The 12591-nt window shown below is 40.0% G+C and overlaps 1 protein-coding gene across 1 annotated transcript; it reads left to right on the forward strand.

Annotated features, from left to right (window-relative positions):
* The first annotated feature begins 339 nt into the window (after window positions 1-339).
* LSM5 (LSM5 homolog, U6 small nuclear RNA and mRNA degradation associated) lies at window positions 340-4495 on the forward strand. The gene is made up of 5 exons (XM_059818958.1): window positions 340-385; window positions 1319-1414; window positions 1648-1675; window positions 2313-2385; window positions 4196-4495. Exons 1-5 carry the CDS (start codon window positions 340-342, stop codon window positions 4226-4228), a joined length of 276 nt encoding a protein of 91 aa, XP_059674941.1. The 3' UTR covers window positions 4229-4495.
* The last annotated feature ends 8096 nt before the right edge of the window (window positions 4496-12591 follow it).

A 12591-nucleotide genomic window follows, 5' to 3' on the forward strand; every position in this document is an offset into this window, starting at 1 on the left:
CACCAGAAGGGTGGGTTGGCACACCGGGGCCGCCGGCTGTTCGGGTGCCGGTTGTACCAGCGGCAGCCCAAGGCCGTGCTGCCCGGCTGGGGTAGAAGGGAGGAGGGTTTCTCCTTTAAATCTCTACCTGGACGCATTCAACACGCGCGACTCACAAGTGACACGCGTGTTGCGACTCCAGCCCGTTCCCGGCATTTATAGGAAAACGGCGGGAGGGCCCGGGGCGGGGCCGGGAGGCGGTGCTGGAGCGGAGGAGCGACGGGTCTGCCATCCGCTCGTCGGGGCTGCTGGGTTGGTCCTTGCGGGAGGCGGCAGCGATTGGTTAGGTCTGGGTCCAACATGGCGGCTAACGCGACCACCAACCCCTCTCAGCTCCTGCCGCTCGGTAACCAGCGCTGTCGCGACGCTTCCGCGCTCTCCCGGTGGCCGGGCGGGGGGGAGTCCCGTCTTGTGACGGACTGGCGGGCGGGGAGGGAGGGAGAGGCCGTTTGCGGGCACCTCTGGGTGGTGGGAGCGCCGCCGCCGCTTGGCGGGAAGCTTGAATGGGGCCGGTGAGGTTGGAAGGGGCGCGGCGGGCGGGCGGCTCCCGCCAGCCGAGGGTTTCCTCGCCCAGCCCGGGGGTGCGTGTCTGTGTGGAGGCGGTGTGAGGCGAGGGATGGTGCGGGAGGGGCGGCGTGGAGGGACCTGGCTGCGCCCCCGCTTCTGCTCGGCCGGCGGTGGGGAGCGGGAGGCGACGGCCCTCGCCTTTGGTGCCGCGGTGAAGGGCGCGGGCCAGGCCGCAGCGTCCGGCGTTGTTGGCCGAGGAGGGAAAAACCCTGAACTGGCCGGGGCTGAGGGGCCGGGGGTGCGGGTGGGGCGGGACGGCCCTCCCGGCCCGTCAGTCAGGCGTCCGGGGCCTCCCGCTGCCCGGGAGCCGCGCCCGGGGTGGTCAGCGGCGCAGTCGCTGTCCGCCGCGGAGGGGCGGTGGGACGTCGCGGTATCGTCAGGGGCAGCGAGCGGGGAGGCGGCTCTGGGCCGTGGTTTGGGTGCGGAGCAAAGGCCGCCTGGGGAGGGGTGGTGGTGCGCGGCCATCACACGGCAATTAACTGCACAGTAAGGTGTTCTCACTGGAGGGGACATGTTCCTGCAGCGTGCCAGGCTGTTGCCTCAGCAACTTCTTTATGTACTAGCAGCACTAACGCCTGCGAAGAAACTTGTTTTAACTGTATTTTTTTGTGTCTTTTTTTTGCCATCACGTTGTCAGGGTTTTTGTTCTAAGAAATGTATGTTCTATAAAATAATCTCTTGTACCTTTCAATTTTTTTGTTTTTATTTACAGAACTTGTGGACAAATGCATAGGTTCACGCATTCATATTGTGATGAAGAGTGACAAAGAAATTGTTGGAACGCTTCTAGGATTTGATGACTTTGTCAGTATCCTTTGGTGGAAATGCTTAAGGCCGTTCACTTTATGCTTTGGCTCAATTAATTTATTGCTTTTAAGAGGTTTGTGTTCACTGGATAGAACCTTTTTGTATGGATTAATTTTATTATCCTGATACTTTTATTTTGCAGATAAAATCACAGTTCAGTATAAAATGAAAATACCTTTAAGTATTTTGATTTTAAAATTCTGGGCCTTACTTTCCTTGAAACTGGATTTTCAGATATGGTGTTAGAAGACGTTACAGAATTGTAAGTATTATTTCTGCCTCTTGCTATTTAATTTTTGGTTTCCTGAGGGAAAACATTGTGTAAGGTCTGTAAGCAAAGTGTTTTTATGTTTTTGGAATACTTGCCAGCTGAATAGTTTATACCTTGGACTTAAACTACAGAGGGTGATCTATTCAGGGCAGCCATGTCATAGAGTAGTAGTTGCATGATGAGATTCCTAATGTGTAGCCTTAATTTTGCATGGGTTCTGTGTTGAACTTTCTAGTAGTTTGTTTGCTTTTACATTTCCTTAAGGTTTAGGCAATGATTTAAAAAGTTAGCAGACTTAAGGATAAGTATTTAGGGCTTTGTTGTGCCATGTTGCTATTTGAAACCTATTTTGAGTATCGGTGGTATTCAAGAAATTGCCAAGATTTAGAGGGGAAAGCTGTATCTTTATGTACTGAGCAGAAAAGTACGATGGATCTTCTTAGTTGCCAGGTAGCTTTCTTTACCCAGCTGGTCAATTTATCAAGATTATGCTGCAGCGTGGCTAATTTATTTGTTAGTTCCAACAAATGTCATCTTAAAACAGAGATTTATGTCAGTTCTGTAATCACAACTGTAATCATTGTCCCTGGTTATGTGTTCTTACTTACTTTTTCTAATGCTACTTCAGTGAGATTACACCTGAGGGCAGAAGAATCACAAAGCTAGACCAGATTTTGCTAAATGGAAATAACATAACAATGGTAAGTCATCATTGTTAGAAGGCTGCATGGATTCATTTTCTGTACCTGTAAATTGATCGGTAATTGAGTTCAACTACTTCAGGCTGAGCTTTCCAGACAGTTCCATTACATAAGCTACTTTCAAGTAGCTTCTGGGGCATACATGTGTATGAATGATGCTGGAAGAGTGATCTTATTGCCTTACTTGGTACACCTTACAGTTTAAAAAGAAAACATGAGATGAGCATGGTCGTAATTTTATTTTGGTGAATGCTTTTCTGGTCTTTAGCTGCTCAGGGGAATCACTGGCTTTGTTGCCCACTCTGTCGGTGGGTTCATACAGTGGCTTTTAACTCATGAGTGTTTGCCTTTGTAAGTATGTAGGGTGGGATACATCCACATTTCATCCATTATTGTATGTATAGATGTGTTTGCAGCAGTTTGGATGCTTACAAGCTCATCAAGTCATTTTGTGATTATGATACCATGTGATGCCCAGGGAGCTGTACCTTTAAGTTCTCTGAAAAAAAAGTCTGGAGGTCTGTTGGATGATACCAAATCAGCAGCACTATGATTTTTAGTTTAACATGTGCTGATGTATGCAGATCCAATACTGAAACAGTAAGTAAGTATTGTGATTGTGCATCCCTAAGCTGAATTCTGCAACTTCCTAAATATCACAGAAGCAGACCTGCAGTAGTTTTTTGGTTGTCTGCAGAGATGGCTACAAAATCTGGACTTCCTACAGAAGGGCATTCCTCATTTTGTGGGAAGAGAAGAGGAAGACTGACTTGAGTCTTAAGTCTGCTCTATGTGAATGAGAAATAATCTCCATTTTGCTGTCTTACCTACCTTGCACCTCCTCACTGTGTGTCTGAGCAAGCGCCATCTTGACTTAATTTCGAAGCCTTTTTCTGCTTTGGTTATTGTTCTGCATCCTTAAAGGATAGTGCATGTTCTGACTTCTTGTATGGGGTAAAATTACTACCATCCAGTTAAGCTGGTGGTATACTGCTCTTGAAGCAGAAGCTGGTGATTCTTAGAGTGCAAATTTTCAGCAAGACACAGACATGTTTCTGTATTACACCTTGTGTCTTTTGGGAACGCATCTTCCCATGTCAGGAAGACTATGCTTTAGACTTTTTCTTACTTCAGTCCCAAAAGCAGCGAAGCTCTTTGCCTTTAGAAGTGCTTAGCTAATTATTAAGAATATATCAGTAAAAGGAATGGTTATTCTCTTCTTTTTTCCCCTTATTCATGTTTTTCCTTTTGTATTTCTTTTTCTATTGTTCAGTTCTTTACTTTCTTCACAGGATAATGCTATGCTGACTTACTCCCTGCTGCCTGTGGAAGGGTTCAGACTCTTTATTAGTTTTTGGGCTCTGCTTAGCAATAAAAGTTGGAAAGAGGAAACCAACTTCCTAGTATAGCGGCAGTCCAGTATAGCGGCATTCTGGGGAAGAATCAGTGATTGGAGAAATACTTCATGAAAGGAAGCGTGTTCTTTGTTCTTTTAAAAATGAGCTGTAGTGTTTCTAGACAGAATCATCTCCTAACAAAGACAAAAAATGAACTCTGTGTATCTAGGAACTCCTTTGTGTTTTGTTAAACATTCTTCGTATTTTGGAGATTCTTTTTGGCATGTGCTTCTCTGGCAGCAACTGACTTCCTCTGTTGGGAGAGGAAGATAATACTGAATCTAAAATCCACTTTTGTCGTCTGCCGTGATGTCTCCATCTGCTAAAATGTTGTAAAGCAAGAACTGTCACGTACGGGTTTGTAGAACTCAAATCTATGCCACTAACACAAAATTGTCTTACTCTTTTTATAGCTGGTTCCTGGAGGAGAAGGACCTGAAGTATAAATCAATGCAGTTGTCATCTATGAAGACATGTTATATGTATATATAATCTAAATAGAGCTTTTGGGGTATGGATGTGGGTGGGGTTTGGTGTGGGTTGTTTGTTTTGGGTTTTTTTGTTTACACACTCTTGCAGTTGACATTTGATAAAAGACAAGGATTTCCTCTTCAGGAAAGGTGCGTTGCTAATGATAATGATGACTTTGTAAGTTGAAATCATGACTTTCTTGTAAAGACGCACTAATCTGTTCTGAATAAAAGGCTTTCTTTTTGTTAGTTACTGTGTTCTGTTATGGACGTACACAAGTTATAGATCATTTTATAACTGATTGATGGAATGAAAAAATAATAGTTATGTTTCAGTTGCTGCCAGTCTTCAGTTTTTCTACATCTGTTGCATTTGCTTATGGCCCAAGTCTATAGTCATGAGCTGATGTTGCTGTTCTTTGGAGTACATGCAGATACTAAGCTGGATCATTTGTTTAAACATGGCTTCAGGCTGTGTCACCAGAAACCATGTGTTAGTGTTACAGAATTCTGAAAGCTCTTCAAAGTGGGTGCATCTGTTTGATGCTCAGCAGCCTTTGGTTCTGCTGGCCTTGAGGTTCAGCTCTCTTGGACTTCTTTTGCTTGGTAGGTATACTTTCTTAGAGTAAAGGCACTATAATGGTATTTGGCAAGCGAGGACAGACAGAGCAGACCTAGTTCACGTTCAGAGGGTTAAAAAAAAACAAAAAAGGCTGGTGTTACAACTTCTCATTCATGTCCGTGGTGACTCTGCTTTCACCACGAAGTGGTGCTGTGTATACTTCATTAAAGTGGGAGCTGCCCATGCCTGCTTGCATAGTCACTTTAGAGTAAAAACGTCCTTTTGGCTGCATCTGTTCTCCTGTGATATTAAAAACTTGACAGATATTGGGGGCAACTACTACTTCAGGAGAATTTCTGTACAGTAAGGAATTGCTGGTTTTATTTTGTTGTGATGGACAAAAAACCCCCTAATTCTAAATCATGTCCACTGCAGCTTTTGCCTCCATCATGCACTACTCAGCTGATTTCTATGTGTAAACATCTTTGGAGGAGAATCACAGGTGCCTGCTGTTACTATAGACAAGCAGGGTAGAGTATGGGCTCACAGGGACAGGACATGCTTTACCTTTCTGTCACCAGAAGAAAGAAGAGTTGAAGAAGGGGGCTCAGGAGCAAGAGACTACAAAGAAGTTGCTGTACTAGATCCTTTTGCCTTGCTTTATCTGACAGAAAATCTGCCTTCTGCTAGCTGCGCCTTAGCTCGAAATACAGTGATAACTTCTTGCTCTAGCCTATTAAAGGGGAAGGAGACTCCCCTCTCCCAGGGAGCATGCTACTTTTGACTCGCTTGTTCTGAGTATATGATCTGCAATTATAATGTTTAGATTGCATGGACACAATCTATACCATTGACCCCCTGAATGGTTTTTCATTTCTGTCCCCATTTCCTTCTCCAGCTTTTTTCAATACATCAATTTAAAAAAAAAGTGTATCTTTTTTTAACTTATATTTGATTGGAACTTCATGTCGGTTTTGGTCCCAAACACTTTATTTCCTAGAAATAAGTTGAGTCTTTTTGTCAGAACACTTCAAAGATTTCTCGCCAGTGTGGTACTGTTGTGTTGGGGTTTTTTAATGGGATTCTATACATGTTCCAGTGTGTGCACTTAATTTCTACTTCACTCAGTATTTTGAAAACAGTCTGAAACTGAAGAGAGGTTTCATGCTTGGGAGAGAAAAAGAGCAGATGTTGTCTCAAAAGCAACTTTTCAAAGGGAAGGGTAAACTATTTTGTTTCTTCTGGGATTTTTATTCTGACCGCACAAACATCTTGTTCTCTCAGGATTTTGTTGTCTCTGGAAAAAAAAATTGGTGTTGCCCCTCTTCCTCCTTCTCTGGTGTTTTTTTCACTCCCTCTGGAGGAAATACTAAGACACTTATCTTTTACGAAAACATTTTAATTCATGACTCGGAGGTCTGCAGACATCACTCTAAAGACAGTTTCTGTGCATCCAAGTGCTGTTAATCCTTCATAATATGAAAGGAAAGATTTGTAACTTCGAGTTGAGAATTAAGAGTTTTCCAGATGGGTCTGGTTTGCTTTGCATTCAATGTTCTGTAGCCCGTTGCTTTGGAAGTGCAGGTTACAAGCTTTTCTATTGAATAAGTGAGTAATGGTGGTTTTTGTTTTTCCTTCCCTAGAAATCTAGTGCTTAATCATACTGCAGTGCCCTGTAGAAACTGTGGACGCTGTGGTGTTCTCCAGAATGCTACTTAGGGTGCCACTACAAGGAGGTAATTTAAAATAATAACCTTAGGCTTTAAAAATATGTAAAAAATAATGATGCTTAAAGATTAGAGCAGTGTAGTCATCATGTTAAAATAACTTCATGCTTATGACATGCACAGTGATGGTCCCTTTTAGGTTTTTATTTTTTTTTTTTTATTCTTTCACTGGTTGCAGTGATCTTTAGTTTTACTACATGGTTAACTCTCTTAGTATGGACATGGTTCCTTTCTGCCTACTATTTCAGTTTACTTGCAGACATAGTTAAGATAGCTGTGTGGAGTTGTGGAGTGAATATATGTGAGTGTGTGTGAAAATAACAAGACCTAAAGTGCCCTCCCCACATCCTTAGTTTTTGCTGACCTGTATTTCAGTGTTACCAAGATTTTGAACTGACCCAAGTATTGCTGTTGCAAATGTTTCCATGTTTGTCTAACTATTCTGATGAAATAAATTAAAAAAAAAAATCAAAACGCTAAGTGTTTTACTGCTTGCCCTATAACTACACAGGCTTTCCCTGTCTAATATCTATTCCTTTTTTCAAAAGTCACAATATTTTTTACTGTATGAAATGGAAAGAGATTCCTGGCTTAGTGTGGGCTTTTAATAGATGTTTTATCCTTGGGGAATTGCCCAGCAATTAATTCATAGAGTTTGGCATTCAATTGATAGATATTTTGCATGCCAGTGTTAAAATACTGATGGTAACAAGCCATCATACAGTTCATGTTCATAGCTTCATGGATACTTAAAGATAGGCAAATAGTCTTATTTTTTAATAACGCTTAATCTTTTTCTCTCTGACAAGAACAAACAAGTCTGCCTGGTTTTGTAGTACTTGCAGCTTTTCCCTCTCATCAGAATTTAAAAAGGGGAAAGCCTGTATCAAGTACACAGTTACGATGGTGATTTTGAAAATACTGAGTTGCTTAACAGTCTCAGGAAGAACATGTGTGACTGGGAGTGAGAGTGTGGTACAGCATTATTAACATTTGCTAAGAAAAGTTTTGAAGAATGAAGCATTTGCTTTATGAAAGATACCTAAGGACGATTTCTGATGCTGCTAAAGTTTATTGAAAAATTTGCACTGATTTCAGTGGTGATGCAGATTTGATTTTTGCTCATGCATTAAATCTGAGAAGAACAGAAACCTACATTTGAAGGAGAAATTTTGTATGAAGGGTGATCTGGTAACCTACTTTTAAGAATTATTTTAAAATATTTGGAGCATTGGTTAAAGGCAAATAAGTAAAGTTTGTCATATGCTCCTACATCAGCTGTGACTATTGAATACAGTCAGCAGTCCACCTCAGAACTTTTTGGCCTCCAACTGGAACATGTAAGATTTTGCAGCCGTGAGCTGATGGGCCATGGTGTTCTCAAAGCATAAAGTGCTATAAGTTTAGTTTCTTGCATGGTAGTGACTCTTTTCAACATTAGTAACTATACAACAGGGTAAAAAACAAATTTAATGAATAATTGTGTAGTTATTAAAATAGCTGTTTGCATTTCAACATGATGCAGATCCTTTCCATAGCGGTAGTGTTTGGCACATGTCTTACAATTTGGCTGATCCTCTCTTGAGCTCATTTAAACTTTTGGCCTCCACTACATCCCTGACAATATGTTTCACAATGGAAAAATTATTTCCTTTTAAAAAAAGAAGAATGGGTGGAGGAAGTGGGGATAAAAAGTCTGTCTGCCAATGTTGTGGGCTGCTCACTGTTTTTTCCATAGAACTAATGTTTTGGGGTTTTGTTTTTTATTTTTCTACCTTAGCCTATCCTCTGCACCTTTGGTCACCTCCTGAAGTTTGTCTGTAGTTTTCTGCATTAGTAGGTAAATGTATCTATTTTATTTTATGGAGATTTGATAGTCTTTAAATAGTCTTGGATAGTCTTTACATTATACAAGTAATTTAAATCTTGGAACAAATGTATTAGCTTATTTTTGTGAGTAGCTATGAAAATCTTATTTATCACTTGTCCCTTTTTAAATTAAAATAAAAATTAATGTTAAGTAAGAAATATATTGAAAGTAAATGTTAGGGTCCTACTACTGTTCAGTGTCGAGAGATTGTGGGGAAATAAAAGAATTTGTATTAAAAATTACAGATATTTTTCAAGATATTTTTCCAGGTCTGAGGCAGACTGAAAGATTTCTTTCATATGGTGGTGTGTTTAGTTTCATTGACTTCAGCAGAATACATTGACCTAAACTAGCTGAGAATATGATGATAAGATTTTATACTCTACCTAATGTAGTGTTGTGATGACTTGTCATCTGAAATCAAAATTGTATTTGATCATCTTAACAGGAGGCTGGGTCTTTGATCTGGAAATTACACCAATAGTGACATTACAGAATCCATGCTCATAACTTCACTGGTTTCTCGCAGCCCCTCAAGTTCATTAAGGACAATAAAGACCCATTATTTTTTGTTATGGTGCTGTCATTGGTGATGGAAGTATTATGGTGTCAGTTGTAAGACATGTGTTTTAACTGCTGTTGGATTCTGGGTTTATGCCTGAAAAACCTGTTGATTTAAATGGGTTTGAAAAGCTTATGTTAATGATATGGCTGGAATGAAATGGGATCTTGTGTAGTCTGATGTAAGGACTGTATATGGTCATGGTTTGTAGCTGGGTGGGAGGGATTGGGTAAAGTTACTTCTTATTTGCACAGTTTAGTATCTTAAATATGAGTGATTGGTATAATTGAAACAGTTTCATTTTTGCAAGAGGAAATTTATAGATCAGTTTTATCCTGTGTTAGAATTAAGATAGATATTTACTGAAGACAATGAGTCTAGCCCAAACACCGAAAAACCTCAGTTTTGGGTACACTGTTAGAACTTCTGTAAAATTTTCAAATCATAACGGTCTGTCAATTTATGCTTGTTGAGTCTGAGACATTGCAAGATGCCCTATGAAAAGGTAAATATTGCTAATAATTGATACTTGGTTTGTAGACTATGCCTTTTGTATGCTCTAAAGTCACATATGGATAACTTTATTGTATCCTATCCTTTTTTATTTATAAAAGTTCTGTTCATCAAACCATACAAGCACATACACTGAATTTAGTAGAATTTATGTTAAACTTCCTGAATTGCTGTAAAGTATTTTGGTTGATAAACCTAAGTAGTCAGCTTAGTATTCCTACGCGTATGTGTGATTAATATGCAATAGCTCAGAACAAGTAACCAGGCAACTGCACGCTCTGGCTACACAGGAGACGCAAAGCACCTGGCCTGCTCCTTTTAATCAGTGGAAAAGTACAGATTCTTCTGTGACCTCGGTCACTGTGTCTAACATATAGATAAGAGTATTTTTGTACTCCTCTCATGGTGGGAGAAACACTGTGTGTATTTCTGCAGTGTGTGAGAATCGCTTTACCAAGATTCTTTTATTTCTAAAACACTTGAAAAAAAACCAAAACAAAATGCACTTTTAAAACCAATTTAACCCAAGGCAGACTTCAGGATTCTTATTCTCACAAGTTGTTTTACAATTGTATAACCTTGTAGACTGTACTGAGTATCTTGTATGTGACACATTTAAAAGTTTAATTTTTGGTGTCCTACACACTTCTGGTCGTAACACCTTTGTTACTAATATGCAGGTGATGCATATTGGTTTCAAGGCACTGTGGAACAGAAAAGGTAGTTTGCCAATGTCCTAACTGCTGTTGCAGACATTGTTTGAGTGGACTGAAGTAACACATTCTAAATACATTTTCCTACCATTGCTGCATATTTTGGTTTAATCTGAAAGAATGTTTCTGTACTTCCCTTCCCCTTAGATGCATATTGATCTTATTTGCGTGCTATTGCAGAGTCCTCAGTGTACCAGTTACAGGCTACTCCTTTCAGTTCTTGTGCATTTAAGAATGTGTATCTACCTATATACCTACTAAACTGTATCATTTATTCAGACTAATATGCAACTGCTACAGAAGTCAGTTATTTTGCTAGCTATGGTGTTTGCCCCCAGTGATTTGTGTTACTGTCCAATAAGCACCTGATGACAGAGAAGGGGAATGTCAGAAAATAGATGACTTAGACTTTATATTAGAAATGGTTTTGTAAGATTTAAGAGAACACAATTTTGAAATAAGGATTTACATACTGTTTTCAGTGCTCTGTTGGGCTAATGTTTTGCAAGAAACTGAGGTGTTTAACTTTCAAATGCTGTTTATGTAAATTGGCTTACATATGAGTAATCTCCTTCAACTGTGTGTAACAAAGAAATAAATTTACATATGTAGACATATGCATACATAATTGTAGGTACACAGCTGGGGATGATGCTTGTGTTCGGTTGCTGTAGAAATACACAGAGGGGCAGCAGTGGGGAAAGAAGAACCTTTAAAGATAGTCTATTGTTGCTGTCATTCTAAAGGTGAATGATCAACTTTCTGTATCGTTTTTGACAAATGCTTGTCTAATTTATTCTTTAAAATTTCCTGTAATTATTACTGCTGTTGCAAAGATTGCTACGTACCCTAAATTTTTCAGGTTGTAATTTAAGCCCCGTTAGTCTGTCTCCTATGTGCAGTGGATATATGCAAAAGTTTTTCTTTATAGGTACCTCTCAGGTGTTTAAACATTGTTATTTCTCTTCAGTGTTGGCCTTTCCAGGTTAAGCAGCTGTTTTTCAGTTTATACTTTGAAGTCAGACTTCTGTAGATCATTGAGCACCCTCTTGGACTTCCTGTAGACTCTCACCAGTTATACTACACCCTTCTTGAAATGCTGTACATCATCTGGAGGGTTCAACGGCTAATCCATGCAAATATAATGCTACAAAAATAATGTGTGGATTTACCACCTCAAGTGTGATGAGGACTCACTAGGCCTTTTAATTAGTGAGGAATGGTACATAAAAACTAGGTGACAGAAACGGAACATGAGGCTGGCATACAGGTCTTCAAGCTTGCAGTGCAGCTCCCCGGGATTTGGATGACTAAAGAAGAGTGTGAGGCACAGGAGAGAACTGCTGCTGGATCTTAGTGAAAGATGGTAAGTGATTTGGAGAGAGGTTTTCAAAGTCAGAAATTAAAGTCAGGTGCCCAATTCCAAATTGCCTGTGAAGTCACTGTGTACTTCCCTCGCTTGTGTAACTTTGTGATGTATATTGTCTACCAACTTTTATTTCAAAGTTATGCTTGTGTGATAGGTGATGTAATGATCTCATAATAATCCAAGTCATGGAAAATGTCAGCATTTGAAACAGAGCCGTGATAAATTGTTAATGACTTATACAACTGTTGCTTACCATGCCTTCTGTGTTACAGCTGTCTTAATCATTGATGCTCTTTCCTCAGACTTTGGGCTGTAATATCTGATTTTTGTTTCAGGGTATGTTCTGAAGTTGCTGATGGCATTGCCTTAGCCCTTTGGCTACAAAGAGTAGCAAATAATTTGTGGATTATCAATATAAGCAGCAGTCAAACAGCATTCTTTTCAAATCAGTTTGTCTGGGTTCACTAATACCAAAGGTATTTCTCGCATTTATTGATCCTTTTGTATTTTCCTCCTTGTTCAGGGTCAATTGATGACTGGAGTGAACTCTCACATCTTTCCAAACTGCTTGTAACTGTGGAAAAGAGATTTGTTGACTTCCTTGTGTGATAAGTAGACATTGAAGAAATTGTATGCTGCTTATATCTATGTCAGAAATAGGAATTAGGTAGGAATGTGTTACTGGAAAATAAAATACAACTGGGCCCCTTAAGACAGAAATGTGTTGATAAAATTGTGTAGTAGTAAGTATTAATCAAGACATAACGACAGTTTTATAAGCTAACAAACAAGATCCTATGCTAAAATAATGTTTGTTCCAGGTAGTTCTAGTCAGTCTCTCAAAGCAATGGATCTACTTTACAAACAGTGAAATGTGGACCTAAATATTGAAACAATAAGGGATGTTTTTCATCCCCATTTTAAGACTGGCACAGCAGAGCCTGTATAGGTTTCAAATCAGTAGCAGCTCCTTCACCTACTTGTTAGCATACAGAGCCTTCTGTATGGCTCTTGAAAGAAACT

Source organism: Gavia stellata, chromosome 6, assembly GCF_030936135.1.
Source record: "Gavia stellata isolate bGavSte3 chromosome 6, bGavSte3.hap2, whole genome shotgun sequence".
Lineage (NCBI taxonomy): Eukaryota > Metazoa > Chordata > Aves > Gaviiformes > Gaviidae > Gavia > Gavia stellata.